Source organism: Galeopterus variegatus, unplaced genomic scaffold (assembly GCF_000696425.1).
Source record: "Galeopterus variegatus unplaced genomic scaffold, G_variegatus-3.0.2 Scaffold10464, whole genome shotgun sequence".
Taxonomy (NCBI): Eukaryota; Metazoa; Chordata; class Mammalia; order Dermoptera; family Cynocephalidae; genus Galeopterus; species Galeopterus variegatus.
Window position 1 is genome coordinate 11,757 of NW_007736575.1, and position 26,318 is coordinate 38,074.

At 35.5% G+C, this 26,318-nt stretch overlaps 1 protein-coding gene across 1 annotated transcript in view; it reads right to left on the reverse strand.

The window, feature by feature from the left end:
• Positions 1-1,883: 1,883 nt before the first annotated feature.
• LOC103610011 (adenosine deaminase domain-containing protein 1) overlaps positions 1,884-26,318 on the reverse strand; it is a 47,152-nt gene continuing 22,717 nt past the window's right edge. The window contains exons 6-8 of the mRNA XM_008594252.1: positions 16,949-17,186; positions 7,374-7,503; positions 1,884-2,045 (exon numbers count right to left, since the gene is read on the reverse strand). Of these exons, the coding sequence (XP_008592474.1) occupies positions 1,932-2,045; positions 7,374-7,503; positions 16,949-17,186 (482 nt within the window). The 3' untranslated portion in view covers positions 1,884-1,931. The remainder of the gene's footprint in view (positions 2,046-7,373; positions 7,504-16,948; positions 17,187-26,318) is intronic.

Below are 26,318 nucleotides of genomic sequence, written 5' to 3' on the forward strand. Positions count from 1 at the left end.
CGGCGGCGCTCCCACCCGAGGGTTTGGGAAGTGCGGCGGCGCTCCCATCCCACGTACAGACCGGCTCCCGCTCGCTGGCTGAGTGAGGCGCGGGAGCAACGCCGAGGTTTGCGATCCCGTTGCCGGTCCCTGGTCCGGTACGGGGGCAACACTGAGGGTTGTCCCGCTCACTGGCTGAGCGAGGCGCGGGAGCAACGCCGAGGGTTGCGATCCCGTTGCTGGTCCCGGTCCGGTGCGGGGGCGACACTGAGGGTTGCGATCCATTGCCGGACACGGAAAAAGACAAAAAGGAAAAAAAAAAAACTATAAATTTCTTGAGGAAAGAAATTATCTTTTACTGATTCTCATGGCCTTTTACTGATTAGGCAGAACTTTCAGAGACAAATATTAACCACTTGGTGCTTTCTCATGTTTTATAAGTATCAGCTAAATGCAAAATACCCATGAATGTGAAAAGCCAAGAGAATGTGAAAGATGCTGTACTCTCCAAAGATAAATTTACTAACAAGGAGAAGTAAAATAACAAAAATAAAGACTGGAAATTTGTTGGGAAACAAAACAGCCCAGTAAAAAGCTTAAAAAATATTTAACAAGGAAATATCAGATGAAGAAATAAGCAATAAATGTCATTTAATTGATTGAAATGGAATTTCTTATTATATTTATGTTGATTCATCTGAAACTGCCCATATTTGATCCTTTTTAACCTATAAAAAACTAACCACTTCACGGTTCAACCTACTTTTAATAAGTACAGATCTAGACTACTGAAAGACATGTAAGTATGTCTTTCCAGAATGATTTCCCTGTTCAACAACTAAACTATACTATACTTTTAGAACAAACAAAACAACCTACATCAATCTCATTCAAGATTATAATAGTTCATTTGGAGTGGGTGTGAGACTTAGAAGTTTAGTAAAGATCCAAGGTAAGAGAGACAAACTCTGAGAACCAATAATGTTTAATTTATCTGTGATTGAAAACCAAGCAACAGGGTGAAGAAGATAAAGTATGGAACAAACTCACAACTTCACTAAAGATATATATCCTAACTCAAGAGTAACTAAACTTTCCCACTTCATATAATCACTATATAAACAAATATAGATATAAATCTAAATAGTCTTTTATGGACCTATAAATTAGAAACCCCTACTAATCTAAATTATAAAGAATGAAATCACATTTGGTAGAGGTAGATCTTACAGGATACTTAAAAATGGGGAAGTATTAATAGTATTATTCTATTGATAAGAATGAATAATTTTTCACACTATTTCCTCATATGGTTAATTAACATTTTTCTGTATTTCTACGTGCAGTTTGAACTCATGAACTCCTTTGACATGAGAAATGTTTTAGTTACTGCTTTTTTTTACTATCACTTAGCATGATGACTAGCAAATATTAGGACTCCAATGTCTGTTGAATTAATCAGCAAATGAATAAAAATTATTTTTATTATTGGATTCCAATTTTTAATTAAAAAAAAAATTGAGATACCCAGACACAATGTCAAATATTGTAGTTGTATGGAGAGCTTTAATGCAAAACCTTAAAAGAAAATGAATTCTCTTTTAAACTATAAGAAGGGTAATGGTTTTATGTCTCTAAAAAAAACCCTTTATGTTTGAATATAAATTGACATGAACATTTACAAATTTTCAGCAATCTCTGGACATTGCTGTTGCAAGTCTGATTTTAAAAGGTGAAAACCACCAATATTTTAGAAACATTTTCACTAGTCAAAATACAGCCTTTATGTTTGAATATAAATTGACATGAACATTTACAAATTTTCAGCAATCTCTGGACATTGCTGTTGCAAGACTGATTTTAAAAGGTGAAAACCACCAATATTTTAGAAACATTTTCACTAGTCAAAATACAGCAAAAAAGATTTTTAATATGACAATGGATTGCCTGTTTCACACACTAAATTCCTCTATACAGGGAGATTTCACAATCCAGGAACCATACCCATGTTGCTGTAAGTAGGATTTCAACAAAGATTTAGCTTCTTGATAGGAGGCAGACATACGCTAGAGAGGAAAAAAAAACTGAATTACAGAAAATAGGCAGAACTTGATCTATGAAGAGTAAGTAACCCTAATATTGTTTCTTTAGCTTGACATTTTAAAAAATTAATAAAAATCTTTTTGAATTCCTATTTTTTCTATATATTTTTTAAGCTAATCTTTTCTTCCCAACACTTCTAGAAGGCAATTTTTCTTCAACACTTTTAATTAAAAGAGTAATCATACTTACTATAAAAATTTGGAAAATAGAGAAAATATAGAGGAGAAAATAAAAAGTACCTGTAATCCCAAAACTATAGATAACTATCATTCATATTTTGGTGTATTTTCATTTTTTATAAATGAACATATAGATTAACTTCTAAAAAGCCAGTTTTATTAAGGTATAATTTACAAACAGTAAAATTCACCCATTGTAAGCATACAGTTTGATGTTTTTAAATAAATTTTAAGTATGCAAATATCACCACAGTCCCGTTGTAAAACAAATCCATCATAGTCTGGCTGTAAAACAAATCCAAAGTTCCACTGTGCCTATGTGCAGTCAATCTGTATTCCTGGGCTTGGCCTTCCCCAAGGCAACCACAAATCTACTTTCTGTTTCTAGAGTTTTTCTTTTTCTAGAAACTTCATAAAAATTATTTAACACAACATGTATTCTGTTGTGTCAGGCTTCTTTCAGTTAGCATGATGTTTTCATTCAAGTTGTTTAGTGTGTCACCAGTTTGTTCTTTTTTATTGCTGCTTAATAGTCCATTGTATGAATATATCACATTTTGTTAATGCATTCACCAGCTGGTAAACATTTAAATTGTTTCCAATTTTTGGCTATTATGCATAATGCTGCTATAAACATTCATACATATATGAGTCTTTGTGTGAACATAAGTTTTTGTTTCTCCCGGATACCCAGTGGAATTGCTGGATTACATGATAAATGTACATGCTAAGTGTACCTTCATAAGAAAATGCCAAACTGTTTTCCAAAGTGGTCATACCATTTTACATTTCTGTAAGAAAAATGTGAGAATTCCAGTTTCTCCACATCCTCAACATCATCTGGTATGGTCAATCTTTTGGATTTCAGTGGGTGAGCAGAGGTATCTCAGGATTTGATTTGTCATCTCCCTAATGACTAGTGAGGTTGAGCATCTTTTATGTGTTTATTAGTCACTTGTATATATTCTTTGCCACTCTAAAAAATCGGATTGTTTGTCCTATTATTGAGTTGTAAGAGTTCTTTACATATTCTGGATCCAGGTCCTTTGTCAGATGTATGATTTATAAGTATTTTCTCCCAGTCTGGCTTGTATTTTCATTTTCTTAATAATTACTTTTGAAGAGTAAGTTTTAAATTTCGAAGTCAAATGATTTCTTTTCTTTTATGAATTACATTTTTGATGTCATATCTAAAAAAATCTTTCCCTAAGAATGTAAATATTTTCTCATATTTCACTTAGAATTTTTATAGTTTTAGCTCTTCCACAGTTAGATCTAACATTCATTTTGAATTAGTCTTTATGTATGACTGGCATAAGGATCTAAGTTAATTTTCTGTTTTACCCCCACATATATCTCACCATTTCAGCACCATTTGTGAAGGCTATTGTTTCTTCTACTGTATTAGTTTGACATGCTTGTACAAAATAAATCGACCATATATGTACAGGTTTATTTCTGTTCCACTGTTCTGTATGTCTACCATTATAACAATACATTGCCTTAATTACTGCGGCTTTATAGTAAGTTTTGAAACTAGGTAGGGTAAGTTTTCCAACTTTCTTTTCAAAATTGTTTTGGCTCTTCTATGTCCTTTGGATTTCCACATCAATTTTACAGTCAGCTTGTCAATTTCTACACAAAAGCCTGCTGGGATTTTTATTTTGCATTGAAGCTACAGATTAATTCGGGAAAAAATGACATACTAACAATATTGTTTTCCAATCCATGAACACAGTACATCTCTCCATTTACTCAGGTCTTCTTCAAATCTCCCAGCAATGTTTCATCATTTCCAATGTACAGGTCTTGTGCTTCTTTTGTTAAATTTATTCGTAAGTGTGTGTGTGTACATATATGTACAAATTTGGTGCTATTGTGGATGAAACTGTTTTCTCAGTTTTATTTCTGAAGTGTCCATTCCTAGTATATAGATATACAATTTATATGTCTATATTGTTCTTATACTGTATGGCCTTGCTAAATTTACATTAGATCTAATTGTTTGTTTTGGTAAATTCCAAAGGATATTTGCCTACAAGATTATTTAGGAATAATTTTTTTTTCCTTCTTCCTTTCCAGTATGATTACTTTTTACCTCTTTTTCTTGATTTGCTGCATAATTGTTTGTTTTGGTAAATTCCAAAGGATATTTGCCTACAAGATTATTTAGGAATAATTTTTTTTCCTTCTTCCTTTCCAGTATGATTACTTTTTACCTCTTTTTCTTGATTTGCTGCAGTGGCTAGGACCTACAAAATAACAGTGAATATAAGAGGTGACAGCAGACATTCTTGCCTTCTTCCCCAATCTTGTGTGTGGAAGGGTATATTCACTCTCTCTATTAAGTATAATGTCAACAGTAGCTTCTTCATTGATGCCTTTTATGAAGTTCACTTCTATTCCTCATTTCTTCACTGTTTTTATTGCAAATGAGTGTTTGACTTTGTCATGCATTTTGTACATCTTTTGAGATAATTATGTAGGTACTGAACCTGAATTTATTCACACAGTGTATTATATCAAATAATCTTCTGATGTCAAATCAACCCTGCATTCCTAGTATAAACCTCCTTGGTCATGAAATATAATCCTTGTAAGTTGCTGAATTGGTTTTCTCAATATCTTACTAAGGATTTTTATACTTATATTCATGAGATATACTGGTTTGTAGTTTTCATTTCTTGAGAATTCTAATAAATCTCTGAGGTTCTGTTCATTTTTATTCAATCTATTTTCATTCTGTTCTTTGATGGAATAATTTCTATCAGCCTACAAGTTCATTGATTCTTCCACCATCTCAAATGTATGTTAAGCCCATCTAGAGAATTTTTCATTTTCGGTTATTATATACTATTACAACCCTAGAATATCCATTTGGTTCTTTTTTGAAGTTTCTATTTGTCTACTGAGATTGCATACTTACTTAAACATTATATTTTCCTTTAATACTTTGAACATATATATAAGAGATGCTTTGAAGTCTTTGTTATATTCAACATTTGTACCCACTCAGAATGTTTCTACTGATTGTTATTTTTCCTGAGTATGAGTTGCACTTTCCTGTTTTTTTCATATTTCATTGTTTTTGGTTGAAACTTTGATTTTGTAGATAATATACTGTCACAATTCTGGATTCTGTTTTATTTTTCTAAGGTTTTATTTTTTTACATTAGCTTGCTTAAATTGTGACATGTCTTCACCATGGTTTGCAGCTACTATTGTCTTTGCCTTGTTTTTTTATTTTTATGCTTTAGCCTGGCTTCCTAGTTGTTACCCTGTAACTGAATAGCTTAATAATAAGTAAGTCATTTCAGCAGAGGTTGTGCTCAAAAACATTAAACCTATAAAGCTTCCACCTTCTTCTGATCAATTTGTGCATGGAAGAGTGTATTTAAAGTTGCAGTCAGTTCTCAAGTATCCCTTGGTTGTTACTGTTCACTGGACTCTCATGGGTCTCTCCTGCAAGAGTGTATAGTTTTTCAGTCAGCCAGACAAACATGGAGAATTTATCTCAGCCCTTTCATGGCTCTCTCATTTCCAAAATCTCCCTGTTAAATTGCTGGATGGTCAACCACTTGCCTCCAACCAGGACTGCAAAGTTGGATCTCTACTAGACTTCCCAGTACCAGATTTCCCATTCAATTCCATCAGACAGTTTGGCACTTTAAGTTGACAAAACCACACATTTTCATCCCTTGCCTCAAATGAAGTCCACTCCCTCTAGCAAGAAAGTTGTAGCTTTTGATGGCAACCTCACTCTGGTAAAACACAGTTCTTGCCATTCCAACTAGCGAAAAGGAAGGAGAGAGAATGCACACAGCCCTGTCAAGGAGGCCATAAATAAACACCTGTTATTCTTACCCAAAGTTCTAGTAATTTTTTCAGAATATACTTTTCAGTGTTTTTCTGTCTTCTGTCAATTTCCAGAGTTCTGAAAGGCTGTTTTTGACAATTTTGTCCAGTTTTATACTTGTTTTTATAGAGAAGATTTGCAATCTTTATGCCACCCAAACCAGAAATTGTCTAGATAAGGTTTTATACTTAAAAATATGTGAGCAATAAAAAAAAAATGTGTTGCATACACACATCCATTGGAATTCTACAGTTTGAACATTAAGGTGCCAAACCAGAAATTGTCTAGATAAGGTTTTATACTTAAAAATATGTGAGCAAAAAAAAAAAAAATGTGTTGCATACACACATCCATTGGAATTCTACAGTTTGAACATTAAGGTGCTAGTTAAATTAAGAGGCTTCCATATAACACTGTATCATAATTAAAATTAAGCTTATTAAAGACAATTTATATTTAATGGCAACATGGAAGCATGTTTATGTCACATTACACTGAATGAAAAAAGTAGATTAAACAACATATCCAGTATGTTCTTAAAATTTTAAAATACATGCACACACAAACAAATATATACATACATGAGAAGAAACTGAAATAACATGCTTACATTAAAAGATTAAGAATATTATCTCTGAATAGTAGGTGGGAATACAAGTAATATTTTTCTTCTGTATTTTTAAAAATTTTCCAAATTTTCTACATAAACGTACTTTGTGCTTGTATGAAAAAACAAATATTTTTAAAGAGACAAAATGGCTATCTATATCACCTCCTAAATCAGGTCCAAACCAGATGCTGAAATTAAAGCTTTTTCGCATCTTTAAGATAGGAAAATTAATTTATGTGGTAATACTTAACATTCTATAGTTAGCACAATTAATGTCATATATAGAAGAAATTTTATTACCATTCTGTTTCCCTGGGTGTGACATAGCAGCTTTTGAGCAATCCTGTCAAAGTAAGTATATACCATACTGAAGTAGCTATTTTGAGTGGCCACAATTATTTTCATACCCAATTTCTTTTCTTTCTTTATTTATTTGTTTATTATTTTTTTCTCCTTATCTCTTCAGACCGTTTACTCCATACCCAATTTCTGATACATTCATTTAAAAATTAGTTTTACCATTACATGACAATATCTTATACTCAGGAACTATTCAACAAATTTTTGCTACGTACAGTCATCATAAAACTACATTATTGTCTTAAATTTTATTTCTATGATCAACTTCATTCCTTTAAGGACTTACCTTAGCTGCATGATATGTATCAGCTTGAAGTAAACCTTTTTTAGCTTCTTTGGCAAGCAGGTTAAATCGACTTAACATTGCAGCCTTACAAAGCCGACTTGCCATTGACACACCACTTTTAAATGGGGAACTAAAGTAGAAAGGATGAAACATTCACTTATCATTATTCAATAATTTATGCTTGCAACTGTAGGGATTCAAATCAACACAAAATCTACAAATATTTATTGATCCCATTTATAGTGTATATAGTAAATTTTTACGCATAAAAAGTACCTTGTATATTTAATTACTTTCTTTTTCTTTTTGGTATTTTTTTTTTTTTTTGGCAGTTGGCCAATACAGAGATCTAAACTCTTGACCTTCACTGTATATTTAATTACTTTCTTAAGCTTATTTCTTAAAGTTTAAGTAATTATAGCATCACATCAAAAATTAATGCAGAAGACTGGTATTTGGAACATTTCTATTGTTTGAAGGAAAATTAATCTATAGTGATACAAATTAAAACACTAATTCTACCAGGGATTACAGAAAGAGAGAATGGATATACTTTCTGGAATGGTGAAAACATGCTGCATTTTGACTGGGTGATGGTTACACAGGTACATACATGTCAAAACTCATGAAACTGTACAGTGAATTTCCCTGCATGTAAATTTTAACTCAATAAAAAAGTAACATAAAAACTCACTTCACAAACCTCCATATATACTCATACATGTGCATGTATGTGCATGAAGATGTATAATTGTCTGCGTTTTTAAGAAGAATGAGTCCTTGTATTATGAATCTTTTTGCTATTGTAACTTCCCCTTCATTATATTTTCTCAATAGTTGTTCTTGTGATAGATTACAAAAATTGCCGAAATCCTTCATTTCTCCTAGTCTCCATGCTCTTTACAATGTGACATTTCAGTTCCTCTCATCAATAGGCATGGCTGATTTTCCCTTTCCTTGAATTTGTGCTAGCCTTGTGATTTGTTTTCACAAATAGAAGAGAGAGTGTGCCAGTTCTGAGTCCAGTCCTCAAGAGGCTTTGTGTTCTTATTCTTTTGGGACCCCTGCATCTGCCATGTGAGCCTGCTGAGACAAACCTACAAAAGGGTAAGAATACATGAGCCAGAGCTCTGTTGTTCCTCTAAGATCAGCCAAACTGACCTTTAGCTGATCCACAGCTGACCCCAGAAGCATGGGAGAGGCTCAACCAAATCCAGAACTGTTCAGCTGACCCAAGAACTTGCTAGTAATAATACAGATGCTTGACTTAAGATGGGGTTATGTCCCAATAAACCCATAGTAAGTTGAAAATATCAAAGTTAAACCATTGTAAATAGGGGACCGTCTATAAACGGTGGTTGTTTTAAGCCACTAAGTTTTGAGGTAGTTTATACATGGCATCAAGTAACATACGCTCATTTGTGTGAAATCTATTGATCTCTATATTTTAATTTTCTACCATGAAACTTTTGTTGTGGTGGTTTTTCTGATTATTTTTCTTGGGCTCTTCAAGTATAAATAATGTCATCTTTGAAGAGTGGTAGTTTTACCTCATCCTTTCCAATATTTTACATCTCTCATTTCATTCTCCTGTCCAAATGTATTAATGCCTCCAGTAAAATGTTAAACAGCAATAACAGTAGTCAATCATGTCTTGTTCTGAATGTTAGTAGGAATCCCTCTGACACTTCACCGTCAATCATGATAATATTTTTGGACTAATAAAAATTATTTTATTCTATAACAAAACTGTCTAAATATTCCCTTTTTATTAAATATCTTTATTTAAAATAGTTGTAGAGCTGCATTATATACCTTCCTAAAATTTATAGACATAAACATATGGTATTTTCCCCTAGATCAATTAATAGGACAAATTATATTAATAACACTTTCTAATCTGGTATTATTTCTATTATGTTATTATCCTTACATTCCTAGAAAAAAATGCCAATTGGTACTGCTGTTTAAAATATATTGTTATTTTAATGTGCTGCTAGATTCTGCTTCTTACTATTTCATTTAGCAATTTTTCTTGGATATGAGTTTGGATAACTATTGTATAACTATTGTGTGTGTCGTGGGTGGGGTGGGGGGGCACCAGCAATCTTTTACCAGGTTTAAGTATCAATGATATACTTGCTTCACGAAAAGTATTTGAATGGTTTCCATCTTTTTAGATAGCACTGGAAGTATCTACTACTTAAAGGCTTATAAAATTCCTCTGAAATACCTCAGAATGGTGCCTTCTTAGAGGAAAAGTTATGGCACCTTGTTGATAACTTTCTCATAAGAATAATGTTTAGATTTTTCTCTTCTGTACCAATTTTGGAATTTATCCTTGAAATTTATCCATTTCATTCAGGCTATTTTTTTTTTGGCAGCTGGCCAGTACAGAGATCAGAACCCTTTACCTTGGTGTTATAACACTGTGTTCTAACCAACTGAATGAACTGGTCAGCCCTGCATTCAGGTTTTAAAATATATCTGCATGTTTGTACAAAGTAGCCTCTTATGATTTGCTTAATTTTCTGTTTCTGAGTTATTACTCCCTTGTTTATTGTTTTATATGAAATCAGTCAGCTTTTTATAATTAATTTTGCCTTTTTCTGTTTTCTAAGCCCTTTCCTTTACATTTCTAGTGTATTTATTCCTTCATTCTGCTTAATTTATTTCCATTATTCATTGATATAGCATTTAAGTCTATGACTTTTCCATTAAGTTTTGTTTAACTGTATATACTACAAGTTCTGATATGTAATGCTTTTAATATTACTGTTTTCTCCTTATTATGCAATTTCAGTTTCTATCTCCCCCTTCAGCCAGGAGTCAAAGAACTTTTTTCCCAGTGAAAGCAGCTTCTAGTATTCTGATTTTGTTATTTATAGTTTTATCTCCTCATAATCAGAGAATATTGTCTGTATTGTTTTTACTTTTTGAAATTAGAGATTTTCTTTGTGGCCTAACATATGGTTGATTTTTTGCCAACATTCTGTAGGTTCCTGAAAAGCAGGTATACATTTTTATGGTGCAGAGTTTTAAATACATTAATCAAATCTACCTTATTGTTATTTAAAATAGCTACATTCTTGCTTACTGTTTTGTCCACTAGATCTACTGTGAACTAAAAGAAGTTAATTATTCTCTCTATTAGTAGTTTCTATTTTTCTTCATCTTCTGTAATTTCTTCTTTATGAATGTTGATACTATGTTACTTGCTGCACAGATATTTGTAACTGTTCTGGTCTTTCCTGTGAATTATAAATAAATCTCATCAGAGATATGTGGAATATACTATAAAGCATATGTACTTCACAGGGCCTGGTTTTCCAAAGCCTTGCAGTTTCAAATATTGACTTTGCAAGCAGAGGAAATCTTCCCCAGGCTAGTGAGTCTTTGTTGCAAGATATGAATTGTGGCACATCAGGTTGCGGCTCAAAGACAGACTAGTTACTGATTATTATGTAAAGATACTGAGAAATTGGTGTAAGATCACTTAATTGTCTGCTGGAAGGTCATCTGGCTTGTTTCACTGAAAGTTACCAGGCTATATTGTTAAACTATAACCCCACCTATGTTCTCTTCCTGTAACTTCCTGGTCTGGAAAACACATGCAGGAAGAGAAGCCCAATTTGGTGTTAATTTCCCGAAGAAGGGTTGCCCCTCGCTGGAGGGTCCCAGGGAAGTTAACCACTTCGGGACTTCTCACTGCTCAGAAGAGATGGGCTTTGAATAATCCTTTGTGTCTCCATCACCCAGGGGAAGTGGGGTGACAAAGCAGTGGGGGGTGAAGCAACACAAGGCAACAAAATGGTGCCCCGTGTGAGGACATTCTCCACAGATCAGAGACTGACCTACTAAGCATTGGAGAGGAATAGGACGTCCGATTCATCCCGGCAAGGGAGTCCCTAATAAGGGAGACACACCCCAGTAAGGGAATCACAGGTGGCTTTCGATTAGCGATTGCACGCCTGCAGCAGGTCAAAGTTAGGTCTTTTCAACCCCGGAGATATTTTTTCATTTTCTTTACTTTTAAAATATGGATAATTCATTAATGAAAGGGGAGACTGAACATACATTACAACTCCAATGTTTCCTTAAAGCAGCAGGCTGTAAGTAACTGAATGGCAGCTTGTTAAACTGTTAGTGGATATTAAACAACCATGTCCTTGATACCTCAAGGAAGGGAGACTTAACATAAAAATTTGGGAACAAATTGGTCACTGGTTAATTATGCAATGGGTCTCATTAAGGTTTCCCACCTAACAACTAGGAATCTAAGTCAAGTCGCTCTGAGACCTATCCAAGACCTTAACAAAAACTAAGACATGTTTATGTCACCTAAAAAGGATAAAACTTAATCTTTGCCAGTGACTGAGAAAACTTTAAATTGGACAATCTAAAGTAAAGGAAGTTAATATTTCTTTACAGTGTTGGTATTGTTTGAGCATGTTTTTTTTTTTTTTTTATCTGCACTATGCTTCTCTCTTCTCTTAAAAGCAGTGGTTCTTTTCTTAACTGCATGTGCTACTCTTTTTCTGTGAAGACTCTGGAGTTTTATGAAGAAAAGCAGCCATGGGGCCAATCAGACCCCTTTGGGGTCTACTGCTCTTCTCCTAAAAACCTCAAGAGTCAAATGGTTTCATCTCTGATTGGTGGCTCAGCTCCTGAGCTCACTAACCCTTTTGAGAAACAAAAACTAACCTAAAATCTACCTGTTTAACTAGATGGTTTCCAATTTTTTGGCATCCACTTGGTTACTTTAAATAGACTTCTAAATTATCTTCTAGTTTCATCTATGTATTTCTTCACAAAATTCTATGGTAGAATTCTATGCTATCTTCTTAAGGGAAGAAAATCTTCTCTGCATCTTCTTGAAAAGGTTTGCATACTTTGCTTTACAATGTAAATTTGTTATCTTGCTTTCTTTAAGGCAGGGTGAGCTCACCAATAAGTCTCTTGGAAATAACACAATCTAAACCTGACTGTCCTTTTTACTAGTGAGCTTTTTATTACATCTTGAACAAAACCTGTAAGATCTTTGTTTGTTCTAGTTGTTTATGTCTGCATATATGTGTGTGTAAGATGTATGTTATGTCTATATGTTCATGTCTGTTTGTGTAACTGTTTTATGTGCAAGATACCAAATTGGCTTATAATTAATGCGTGCTCATTAAATAAGTATACTTTTCAAGTTCACGTGACTTAAATCTTCTGAAGTTTTGATAAATATATTTTTAAAATTTGATTCAAACCTTTTACCTAAATTTGTCTCTAGGTCACTATGTCTCCTTGTTATCTCAGCTCTGCCTCCTGGCCATGCTGGGAGAAACAATGTCTTTTAGACATAGATAGTGAATACTGCCCTCTGCTTCTCTGGATTCCACTTGGCTGTAAATGCCACATTGAAACCTGGGACCTAAAATGGATAGTGAAAAGAAACCTATGCCAAATATTGCATAGGTCCTAGTTAACATTAACTGATAAGGGTATAGATCTAATACACCATGTTTTTGGCTGGAAAACCATAAAATATGTATTTGGTAAATATAGCTAAAACTCAAACTGGGCTTTGTATAATTTGCTCTGATAAATGGATGCCTATTTACTAACCTGAATGTATAAAAATGTTCTTATCAATACACATTGTTGCCTGGGTTAAATCAAACAGGACTACATTTGTCTTTGCTAGAGGCTTTTAAGTTGTAAACCCTGCCAAAACCAAAAAATACTAAATACAAAAAAAAACCTTTTTATATATAATTTTTAGACAAATTAGGCCAATTTAAGATTGATAAAAAAGAAACAAGTATGTAAAAAGGAGGTGATTTAAAGAAGGCTATGGATGTGGGGATATGGTTATGGTTGGAGGGGCTAGAGAAAAGGAAAAATAATTTTTATGTGAGAAACCATCTGGTACAGTGTATTTTTGTTCTAGAGTAAAATGACTGGCTATTTAAAAAGTAGGAAGTATAGGACAAAAACAATGTCTAAGTAAGTCTTGATAATGGTTTATGTAGATAAGTTTGTTAAGAGGGTTTTACAGTAAAAACATTAACTGTATTTAAAAACAAATTATGTGTGAGTTTTTCTAAAAATTAATGTCAAAAGTATTCTAATACAGGGTTAGAATTTGCTGTCCTGCGATGAAGAACCGGATTTTATTTTAAAAAAAAAAAAAACTTAACTGCTATTATTAAAAAATTGTAAAAGGTTTTCTTTGTCTTTTAGTTAACTGGCCTAGGGAGCTTACTTCGTGTTTTATCATGATAAGTTCTGTGCTCTCTGCCTTTAAAACCCTTTGTCACTTTGGTTTTATTTTTTGTGGTAATTAGTGATTTTATTCAACTAAATGTTTTAAGCCTTTTGATATTTAACAAAGCTTTCCAACATGAAATTCTGAAAGTTTAAAATAACCTTGAGGAATTCCAAGGGCCCTGAAGTTTCTCAAAGGATATATAAAAGATGTATCAGAACTAATTGGCTTATTTAATAAATTGGACTATATGGGAAAGAAAGCATTGTCAGTACTGAAGGTGTTATGGATATGTGTTCCAAAATCTTGTAAGGTACTTAAATATCTGTGTCTTGATATAAATGCTACTGGTCATAATCTTGGTTTAATTATAATTTTAAAATGTTATGTCTTCAAATATTTCATGAAAAACTCTCGTTGGTACAGTTTCTGACAAACTTTGAGTTCACAGCTTTAAACTGAAGTTCCAAAATTCTAATGAAGAAACTGATGGGTTTGTGAAATTGTTCACAAAGTTCAAACAACAAAAGTTAGTTGGTAAACTAATTAAAAAGAATTATGGTTTTTTACAGTTTCCTTATTTTAAAACACTGCTGGTTCTAATGTTTTTCCAAATGTAAGAAAACTCTCCCTCTCTCTTCAGCTATCTATAACCAAAAACAGTTTGGTAAAATGTTATTTAAAACGGAAGTAAAAATATTTGTTTTCTCCCTATTTGATCTCCTCCCCAAATTTAATAACTTTAAGTATCCTTATGATTATTATGGCAATGTGGCTATTTTTATAAGTTCAATGAAAATTAACTCTCTCTCTTTATAACAGGATATAATTTAAAACTTTGGATACAAGATAGCATGTCTCATTTCTAAGTTCTGACCTCTCTTTTATGTTGCCTAAATTTGGCCTCACTGCTGCTTCATTCTGCTGTTCATCTCCCCCCGCCCCCCCCCCATGTGGGACAAAACACAACCTGGGAAACAGCATTCCTGGCAAAGTGGGAAAGATCACAGAAAGAAAGTGAGCTGAGATGATTCTTTCTATCACCACCTGGGAAAGAGCCTTCCCAACCCTGAGAGATTAATGCAAAGAAAAGTAAAACCTTTTCAATCAAGATATTGATCATCAATGCTTTTATGAGGAATGCCTTGGTCATAAAGGAAATGACATCCTCTCTGCAAAAGCAATTCTCTAAATTTTCCTGGCCTTAAAGAGGGTGTTTGTTACTTGGATGAGACAACCTGTTCTTAAACAAAAGACTCGTAACTAATCAAAAATTTTACAAAAGACTAGATGCTTTGAAAACAGTAATGTCCTGGGCAGGTGAACTAATAATTACAAACTCTTTGAACTCAGAATCAACTACTATACGGAGCAGAATCCCTTTCCGGAGTTTCAACAATTGGTAATTACACCCAATTCACAGCACCTGAATTGATGCCTTTGCAGCTGCAGTGAGTGAAGATATCATCAGTCCTCACCTGAATTAAATTAAAAAGACTTGCCTTGCTAAATGATACTAACTTTGCTTTAAATGCTTTTGTCTTAACTGTGCCAACCTGATAGCTTTTTCTTTTTCTTTTAAATAAATAAAATGGGGGAGATGTAGAATATACTATAGAGCATATATACTTCACAGGGCCTGGTTTTCCAAAGCCTTACAGTTTCAAATATTGACCTTGCAATGAGAGGAAATCTTCCCCAGGCTAGTGAGTCTTTGTTGCAAGATATGAATTGTGGCACAGCAGGTTACTGGCTCAAAGACAGACTACTTACTGATTATTATGTAAAGATACTGAGAAATTGGTGTAAGATCACTTAATTGTCTGCTGGAATGTCATCTGGCTTGTTTCACTGAAAGTTACCAGGCTATACTGTTAAACTATAACCCCACCTATGTTCTCTTCCTGTAACTTCCTGGTCTGGAAAATAAATGCAGGAAGAGAACTCCAATTGGGTGTTAATTTCCCAAAGAAGGGTTGCCCCTGGCTGGAGGGTCCCAGGGAAGTTAACCACTTCGGGACTTCTCACTGCTCAGAAGAGATAGGCTTTGAGTAATCCTCTGCGTCTCCATCCCCCAGGGGAAGTGGGGTGACAAATCCGTGGGGGGCAAAGCAACACAAAGCAACAGAGATATATAACATATATTGCTAAAGTATCCTTCTTTGTCATATTGTAATGCTTTTGGGGCTGAATTACACCTTGTCTAATATTTAAATTACATCTTCTGCTTTCTTTTTGTTTATAATCACTTGGCAAGTGTTTGGCCACAATACGTAAGTTAAGCTTATTTTACATTTATTAATTTCATCTTTCTTATGCCATTATTTTATATGTTTTCAGCTAACAGTTTTTTAATGTCTTTTATGGAAGACCTGTTTTCTTTGTATATACATAGAGTTGAACACATTAACAGTAAAACACATTTATCTTATCAAAAGCACAAATAGTATTAATTCATTCTAGCTGAAATAATCACTGTTATGCTTTGCTGAGTTCATAGCAAGAAACATTTGTATGCTGCCCTTCGTTTAAATCTGTCCTTTAAAAGAAAGCAGTTTAAAGCATTTAAATTTTTAACATTATTCATTGCCTCAGTATTAATGTATATTCATTTTAAAAGAAAAGTTTTAGTTTTATTTGATAATGAATGGCAGGTATATTATAAAGAAATAACTAGAAGGCATAAAGTATTATGGTTAAGAACAAGGGCTTTGGAAATAAAATGCCCAGATAAGAATTCTAATTGTGTCACTTACTATTTGGGTGACCTTAGGCAAGACATTTAACCTAGGCTGAATCTCATTTTCTTTATCTGTAAAAGAAAAACAATACCACCCAACCTACAGGGTCATTTTAAGGAGGCAGTATAACATGGTACTCTCACACTTAAGTATGCATAAGTAATATTTCTGAGACCATATTAAAAAAATAAAAATAAAAAAACCTGAGCCCAAACCCATAAATTCAGATTCAGTAGAAGAAAGTGAATTATGAAAACAAATTATATGATTCTAATGCTAATGGTCATCAAGTGACACTTGGAGAAACAAAGTTTCTAGAGCCAGGTTCCTTGGGTTTGAATGCCAGCTCAACCACTTCAGTAAGCTACATAATTTCTCCAGGCCTGTCTTTTCATCATAAAAAAATTTTTTTTCATTACTGCAATGCCTGCAACATAGTTACATTCAATTAATGATAACAATTATTATTGTCATTCAGAATTCAAAGACTGGTACCAAAAAAATAATTTAAAAAGTTCAATAAAAACGTCTTTTCGCTTAAGTAATATATAATTTTTAAAGAAATTAGTAATTCTAACCTTTCAGTGATCTTCCCACTTAGACCATCAACAATCTCCAAAGAAATATCCCCCTGCGCCCAATTCAGACTCAGGAATTTATATTCCAAGTTTGTTTGAAGAGGATATGCAGAGGGTACTAAACTAATATGGGGTCTGTTGACCAAGTAAAACATTGGAAGTTTTGAAGTGAGTGCATCATCAACACGATGCTTTATAGCAATTTCTAAGCCTCTAGTATCACTGCAATTCCCATCACCTAGAAAGCAAAAACAAAACACATATTCAAGTTCAAAATCAAAAGAAAAGTTTATACCAAAAAACCCCCCAAAAGAAAAAAATAATTGGAAATAGTCTAAAGCTCATTTCCCTATCCTTATCTTTCAAACTTCTCTTTGTACTCTCTTACCAGTTATTTGTATATTCTTTACCACAAGCAGGACAAGGTAATGACAGAATTTCCACTTAAAATACTCTTACACAGAAAATAATGAAGTTGCTCTAATGAATAAAAACAAAGAGCCAGAGCTGACCCAGAAAGAAATTGATATTTTTATAGGGTTCTGCCACAGAGAGTTGGTTCATTCTGTCTTGATTGACTCTAATTATAGCATGATATCAGCATATAGTGTAGCAGATAAATCTGGCTGAGAAACAGTTGGTGAAAATGAGTTATTTTCCCACATCTAAGGGACACAAATTAGAACTGTTCCAACACCTGGTTCTTTCATAACACAAATTTAAAAAATGACCATTTCTGGATAAAATTATGACTAATACCAAAAGCTTTTAATTCTTAATTACAATAATCGAAGAGATCTCAAAAAGACGCAATGTTACTAATATAAAATAGTGAGCTGCATCAAACTTAAAATAGAAGCAGCAGCCATTCCTATCTAAAAAAATAATGATTCTAAAGCAGATCTCTTTCTTTCTTTGAAATTCAGAGGCTCTCAAAACAAAAGAATCTTTGTATATCACTGGACAAATTTTACAAATAAAGTTTTTTTCCCCCCACATTATTGGAATTGTTGAGATGGTTACTAGGACTTACACTCATTATGAATATCTGGGCACTAGAAAAATCTAAAAAGGACATAAATTGCTTTTGATATCCTTTCTCTAAGCCTTCCTTTAAGTGTTTCAAATCAACAGGTATTGACAAATGAAGACTAGTCAAATTACAGATATACATGAGCACAGTAAAAAATTGGGAAAAAATAAGGTCTGAAGCATAGTTATTGTATCTATAATGAACAGAAGACATGGATTCAAAAGAAAATGTATTTTTTACATACTGCAAGGGGATAATGACACTGGCTGTGCCTTAAAAAAGTAAGACACATTTGGGGAAAAGAAACAAACAAACTGCAAGGCAAACTCCTCATAAGATTCCTTAAACATCAGATTGTTTCTCCTAGATATTTTAATGGAAAGTATAAAAGTTAAAGTAATAGAAAAAAATCTATTAATAAAATTTAACTTTTTTCCCTTATATAGGTGTGCTATTATGATTTACTAAATCTAAACTATGATTCTATCTTGAGGCTAACTCTTATTCCTGAAAAAATACATCTCTAAACATATCATATAATTGAAAAATTTTGATTTTATTAATTTAAAATAATCTGAAATAACATGAAACTCAAATATTAAAGTCAAAGTTAAATCTAATCAAAAACTATAGGAGACAGCACTTCATACAGAAAAGAGCTACCATAAGCAGCAGCATGAGAACTTATGAAAACTGGGTTTGAGTGGAAGCTCTTTCAATAAGCAAACTGAATGACTTCGGACAAGTATTTTATTAACATTCTAAATTTCATACTACTGATCTGGCAGAAAAAGAATTGAACAACAAAATCTCCAAGGTTATCAATTGCTTCTTATAAAAACTATTTTAACATTTACTTATATGTATTTGTGGGGTACTGTGTGTTATTTCCATGAACGTGTATATACCGCATAATGATTCACATAGGGTAGATGGCATAGTTTTGTTCCCATTAACTCACCCCTTCTCCTAAACCCCATCAACCTCTCCTTTTGGCCTCTGGTAACAATTACTATACTCTTGACTTTGATGAGAAACACTTTTGTTGTTGTTGTTTTAACATCCCACATATGAGTAAGGTCATGAGGTATTTTTCTGTACAGGACATATTTCACTTAACCTGATGGTTTCGAGTTCCATCCATAGTGCTAAAAACGAGAGGATATCATTTCTTTTTATAACTGAATATCATTCCATTGTGTATACATACGACAGTTGTCTTACCCATTCATCTGTTGATGAGCATTTGGGTCAATTCCATCTCTGTTACCGTGAATAGCTCTGGGATGAACATGGGAGTACAGGTGTCTTTCTGTTATGATTTCACTTCCTTTGGGCATATATATCCAATAGTGAAATAATTGGGCTGCTAAGGTAGATAGATCAATTTTTAGTTCTCTGAAGATCCTCCATGCTATTTTCCACAATGGCTGTACCAATTTACATTCCCAACAACAATGTACAAGTGTTCCCTTTTATACACATCCAAGCCAGCATTTGTTATTTACTGTATTGTTCATAGAGCCATGCTAACAGGGTTGAGATGATATCTCCTTGTGCTTTTAATTTGCATTTTCCTGATGAGTAGTGATGTTGAGCATTTTTCATGTGCTTGTTGGCCGTTTGTATGTCTTCTTTTAGAAATATTTATTCAGGTCCCCTGCCCATTTTTTAATTAGGTTATTTGTTTTCTGCTGTTGAATTCTTTGAGTTCCTTATATATATATCTGATGTTGGCCCATTGTCTGATGTGTAGTTTGCAAACATTTTCTCCCAATCTGTAGGTTTCCTCTTCATTTTGTTGATAGTGTGCCTTGCTGTGCAGAAGCTTTTTAGTTTGATGTAGTACTTTTTGTCTGTTTTTGCTTTAGTTGACTGTGCCTTGGTAGTTTGGTTCAAAAAAGTGCTGCTCACTCCCATTTGGTGAAGTGTTTTCCCTATGTTTCCACCTAGCAGTTTGATAGTTTCAGGTCTTAAATTCAGGTCTTTAATCCATTTTGAGTTGATTTTGTGTATTTTTGGTGAGAGATGGGGTCTAGTTTCAATCTTCTGCATGTGGATATCAAGTTTTTCCAGGTCCATTTATTGAAGAGGCTGTCCTTTCTCCCACTGTATATTCTTGGCACTGTTGTCTAAAATCAGATGGCTGCAAGTGCATACGCTTGTTTCTGGGCTCTCTATTCTGTTCCATTGGTCTATTTGTCTATTTTTATACCATGTTGGATTTTACCAAATGCTTTTTCTGTATCTACTGAGATAATCATATGGTTTTTTCTTTCATTCTGTTGGTGTGATGTATCATACGTATTGATTTGCACATGTTGAACTATTCTTGCATCCCTGCAATGAATCCCACTATATCACGGTGAAAGATCTTTTTAAGGTGCTGTCGGATTCTGTTTTCTAGTACTATGTTGAAGATCTCTGCATCTAAGCTCATTAGAGATATTGGTCTATACTTTTCTTTTTCTGGTGTATCTTTTTCCAGTTTGGGTATAGGGTTAATGTTGGCCTTGCAGAATGACTTTGGAAGTATTTCCTCTTCTTCAATTTTTTGGGAGAGTTTGAGAAGAATTGGTACTAGGTCTTCTTTAAATGTCATAAAATTCGATGGTAAAGCCATCTTGCTCTGGGGTTTTCTTTGTTGGGAGATTTTTATTACTGCTTCAATATCATTACTTGTTATTGGTCTGTTTAGGTTTTCTAGTTCTTCGTGATTCAACCTCAGTAAGTTGTATGTGTCCAGGAATTTACCCATTTCTTGGTTTTCCAGTTTGTTCGCATACAGTTGCTTGTAGTAGTCTCTTATGATCCTTTCTATTTCTGTAATGTGTCCTTTTTCATTTCCGATTTCATGAATCTGCCTTTCTTCTGGGTCCAGTCTGGTGCTCTTTTGGGTTTTTTTTTTTTTTTGTATGTCATATTTCTCTGTTCAATCTTGATCTTTATGTGTTAAAGTTGACGCCTATGCATTCTAGAATATGGCCACCTCTTCCAAATTTGCAGTGTTCTTTGGTGGTGTTAGACCTTTACTGTTCAATACCAGAACTTTATCTCTGGTCTGCAGTATTTCCCATTTTGTGGAGGATTTTATGTCTTAAAGTTGACGCTTATGCATTCTAGAATATGGCCACCTCTTCCAAATTTGCAGTGTTCTTTGGTGGTGTTAGATCTTTACTGTTCAATACCAGAACTTTATCTCTGGTCTGCAGTATTTCCCATTTTGTGGAGGATTAATAGCAACCACCACCACTTAAACACTGCACTAAAACTAACTTGCTTTTCTAATGTTCACACATGGGCATGGGAAGAATTATTGTAGGAACTGGGATTTGAACACTGTACTTGAACAAAGCACTGCTTTGCCATTGTTTCACTCTGGAAAAGACTTACCACACAAACCAGAATTTAATCGCTGTCCTTTTAGTTACCTTGGGTTACAAGACTCCATAAGAAAATCTCTGCTGTGAATAAAATCCAGTCCAGGATTGAACCTTACCCACCAGTTGTGTCTACTAGAGCTGTGGTGCTGGCGAATCTCCAATGTGTGATGCCTATACTGACTGAGACAAAGATTACCTGCCAATATTATGTGTCAATGCACCCCTGGCACACCAGTGCCCCCAGCACTCCAAATAATTCTCATGCAGTAGGCCTTGGGTGTGTCTTCCACAAAGACTCACAGACAACTGGTCAGATTGAACACCCACCTCCAATCTCTCCTGTCACTTCAGAGACAGTAGGTCCAGTGGCCTACTCTGCTAACAGTGCTGTGCAGGCTGCGGGGCAGGGAGGATGGAACCCTCTTAACTGGTTCTTTCCTCCTGCTGATTGTGGCCCCTCCCACCTAGGTGGGCACAGGATAACTCTTGCACATTTGCAAGTTCCAAGTAGCTTCTTGTAAATAGCACTGCACTGACTTTAAAGACTCCTGAGAACTACTCTGTCTGTTGTGACATGCTAGATTTGGGGAGCAGCTGGGACTGACTGAAGTGATCCTTCCTCTCACCTGACATGGCATTCCACACCTTTGCAGGCTTAGTGGGTCTCTCCTTCTCTTCCCCCAAGTTCTGGTGATTTCGGTATAGAAATTTTGTTCTTTAATTGTTGTTAATTCATTTCTTGTGGGGAAGGGGTAATGTTGGGGATTCTCTACTCCGCTACCTTAGTGATGTCACTCTAAGTCTGTAAGAGAGGTGGGTCACATGAAAATCCTGGCTTTCTGTATGGGGCTACTTTTGAATCATGGCTTAGGAAAGTGAAATCCAAGTAGAGTTTGACAGTTTTTCTAAGTAGGGGAGGGAGAGATTCTCAATTGCTTCTTAAATGTCCATGAACTATGTTTTAAATGGATTTCTTTACTAGGGAAGAATCAGCATTTGATATTCTCTATACTCTAATTCTACAATTCAAATCAATATATGAACAGGACCACTTGATAAAAATATCTCTGGAGAACTGTTCTTTAAGTATTTAGACTGATGATAGGAGCTACCAAACTTGCAAAACGTAATTTAAGAAACTTGAAAAAGAATATAAATCCAGCTGTTTTTCTCAATATCCAAGCAATGTGATTTTTCAGCAGATTACATTGGATAATTTTCCATTCAAATAATAGTAAACTCCCTTTTAATACAAGCCTATCTCCCATGTTTTAAATTTGAAAGGAAAAAGAAAAGGACTACCACTAAAAAAATGACAAAATGAACATCTGTAGAACATCCACAGGATAAAATTTGTTTCTGCAAGATGTCTGAAAAGTAAAACAAAGTTTTAAGATACAGTACTCTTTCCATTAATAAATTATCTATTAAATTAATAGGTTTCAAAGAATCAAAAGAAAGAATTACAAAAATTCTTATGACTTAAGAGAAAAAGGTCATTATTATCAAAGAACTGATTTAAGAAAGATCCACTGCTTGCCTCTCTTGCAAAAGCAGAAAAAACAAGGAATACATAAGTACACTTGGACAAAAATAACTAAAAGAGAGAACTGAAACACATCAAACAAGTAGCAGAGACACTGGTGAGCAGAGAAACTCAGGATAGCCATATAGAGAATGGAAGAAAATTCCTGGCCTCTGTGATCCCATTCCCCAAATGGGAATGGTAAGGACCCAGGAGGAATTTCTGCCTACAGGAGGAAGGTGAGGGAGCATGGCACCACAGCTGTGTGGTGCAAGTCACAGGGGAGTTGTGCTGCCCTTGAGAGACACATGCCTGGTTTGGCGTGTTGCTAGGAGCCCACACAACTGCAATGATTCAGTGAGGTAGTTCACATTGAGCCACTCCTAAACCCCTGGTCCCAAGCTGCTCAAGTGGTTGCAAACTGGGGGTCAGAACCAACACCTGAGTACACTTTGCTCTGGTGTCCAAGAGTCCGAGGGTTTCCACAGCCCAGAGGCACCATCATTATGCTGTTATTGTCTCCACATGACATTTGGCACCCTGGGAACAGAGACTCCAGTGCAGCAAGGGGCCACCTTCATGACAGAGAGGGTTGGTCATGTACTTTCCAGAGCCAGAAAGCCAACTTAGAGCCTTCTGCACTCCTGTGGCCCTGCACTTCTTGGTTAAGCACCCTTGCAACTCCCACAGCTGCACTGAATTGCCAGTGGACCAGTAAAGATCTGTGCATCCCAGCAGGAAGCATATGGAGGCTCACACACTTCTCTCAGGGGCACAGAATCTTGCTTGCACCACCAGTGAGCCCTCCCAGGGCTTCTGGACACAGCATCTCTCTGGGGAGCTCCGTCCTGCCCACAGCCCCAGTGATCTCATGTGGGAGAGCTCACAAAAGTTGAGGAACCTCAGAGGGACCCAGTACCTTTACTGGGGTCACAGAAGCCTGCCCATGACCACAGGAGCCTTGCCCAGAGTAGCCCATGTCAGCTGAGCAGCTGAAGGGAACACTAGCACCTCTCTTGTGAGTGGAAGGTCCTGCCCACAACTACAAAAACCTTACTCAGAGTTGCTTACTCTGGCTGAGGAGCTGTAGAAAGACTCACAATCTTTCTTGGGGATATAGGGTCCTACCCATGATCCCAGAGACCCTACCCATAATTACCCACTCTAGCAGAGTAGCTAGAGAGTAACCCGGCATTCCTCTTTGGGGTGAAGGGTCCCAGCCCAAACTACTAACACCTTGCCTAAAGTGGCACACTCAGACAATGGTGCTACAAAAGAGCAACCCAGTTTCCCTCTTGAGAGTGCACGGGCATAACCCCAAACCCCGAGAATACACCCAGAGTGGCCCACTGCAATGGTGAAACTACAGAGCACTCCAGCATCTGTGAAGGCACAGGGTCCCATCTACAGTCTCAGCAATCTTGTTCAGTGTCACCCACTTCAGCTGCAGAGAACCCCTATTGCTTCCTTTAGGCCCAGCCCAAAGCCCCATTCTAGCTGAGGAGCTGCTTAGTACCTCACTGCCTCACTCAGAAGTAAAAAGACATAATTTTGACCCCCTAGAAATCCTACTCAGGGTCACCCATTTAAGCTGAGAAGGTGCTGAAGAAGTCAAAAGACGTAATTTTGACCCCCTAGAAATCCTACTCAGGGTCACCCATTTAAGCTGAGAAGGTGCTGAGACCCCCCTCACCCACCAGTGCATATATAAAGGACATGGGATCCTGACCAGGGCACCAGTGAGCCAGAAGTCAAAAGACATAATTTTGACCCCCTAGAAATCCTACTCAGGGTCACCCATTTAAGCTGAGAAGGTGCTGAGACCCCCCCTCACCCACCAGTGCATATATAAAGGACATGGGATCCTGACCAGGGCACCAGTGAGCTTGCCCAGGTTCACTCACTTCAGCCAAGGATTGGCAGGGTACCCCCATGTTTATCCCAAGAGCTTGAGACCTTACCCCAACCTCAACAACACATTCCACTCTCACTCATTTCAGCAAGGAACTCCTGAGCACTCCAGCACCTAGGCCAATAGGCACTCACAGACAATTGCAACACTGAATATAGTTGAAGTAATCACAGAGACTGCATTACTGCATCTACCCAGAACCAAACCTAAATCTCCCTACCCAACTATATATATAAATATATACATACATACGTGTATATATATATATATAAATATATATATACGTCACTATAGAGCACATCTACAGGAGGGAGTCTCTCCCCTCTAAAGCTACTCCAGAGTATCAGAAGAAGTAACTGTTCCACCAGATACCCAGACATCCATGTAGGGATACAAGAAATATGAAGGGGGGGCCGGCCTGTGGCTCACTCGGTAGAGTGCGGTGCTGATAACACCAAGGCCACGGGTTCGGATCCCATATACGGATGGCCGGTTAGCTCACTGGGTGAGCGTGGTGCTGACAAGAAATATGAAGGGGGAAAAAAAAAGACACTTTGAAAGGAATACAATAATTCTCTACTAGCAGACCCCAAAGAAAAGGAAATCTATGAAATGCCTGAGAAGGAATTGCAAACAATAATTATAAGGAAACTCAGTGAGATGTAAGAAAACTCAGATTAAAAAAACAATGAATGAAAAAAAAGAATCAAGGATCTGAAGGAGGGATTCAACAAAGAGAAAGAGATGTTAAGAAAGACCCAAGCAGAACTCTTGGAAATGAAGAATTCATTAAACAAAATAAAGCATACAAATACGAGCTTATGCAACAGGCTAAAGCAAGCAGAAGAAAGACTAGATTAACTCAAAAACAGGTTTTTTGAAATAACTCAGGTGAACAAGAAAAATATGGAAAAGATTTTTAAAAATGAAGAAAGCCTAAAAGATCTATGGGACAACCTTAAGCATACAAATATCTGAATTATGGGTGATCTGAAAGGGGAGAAGAAAGGAAAAGGCATGGAAAATCTATTTATTGAAATAATAGCTGAAAAATTCCCAAGTATTAAGAGAGGTATGCACATCTAGATCCAACAGGCTCAAAGATCCCCAAACAGATTAAGCCAAAAATGTTCCTCTCTTAGACACACTTTAGTTAAGTTGTCAAAAGTCAAAGACAAGGAGAGAACTCTAAAAACAGCAAGAGGAAAATGTCAAGCCGCTTATAAGGGAATCCCCATTAAACTAACAGATTTTTCAGCATAACTCTTATGCGCCAGGAAAGAACAGGATGAAATACTCAAAGTACCAAAAGAAAAAGTTTGTCAGCCAAGACTACTACTACATGTTGCAGAGCTGTCCTTGAGAAATGAAGAAATAGCGTCTTTTCCAGACAAACAAAAACTGCAGGAACTCACCACCACAAGATCAGCCCTGATAAGAAATTCTCAAGGGAGTCCTACATTTGGAATCCACAGGATGACAATCAACATCTTTTTTTTTTTTCCTTTTTGTCTTTT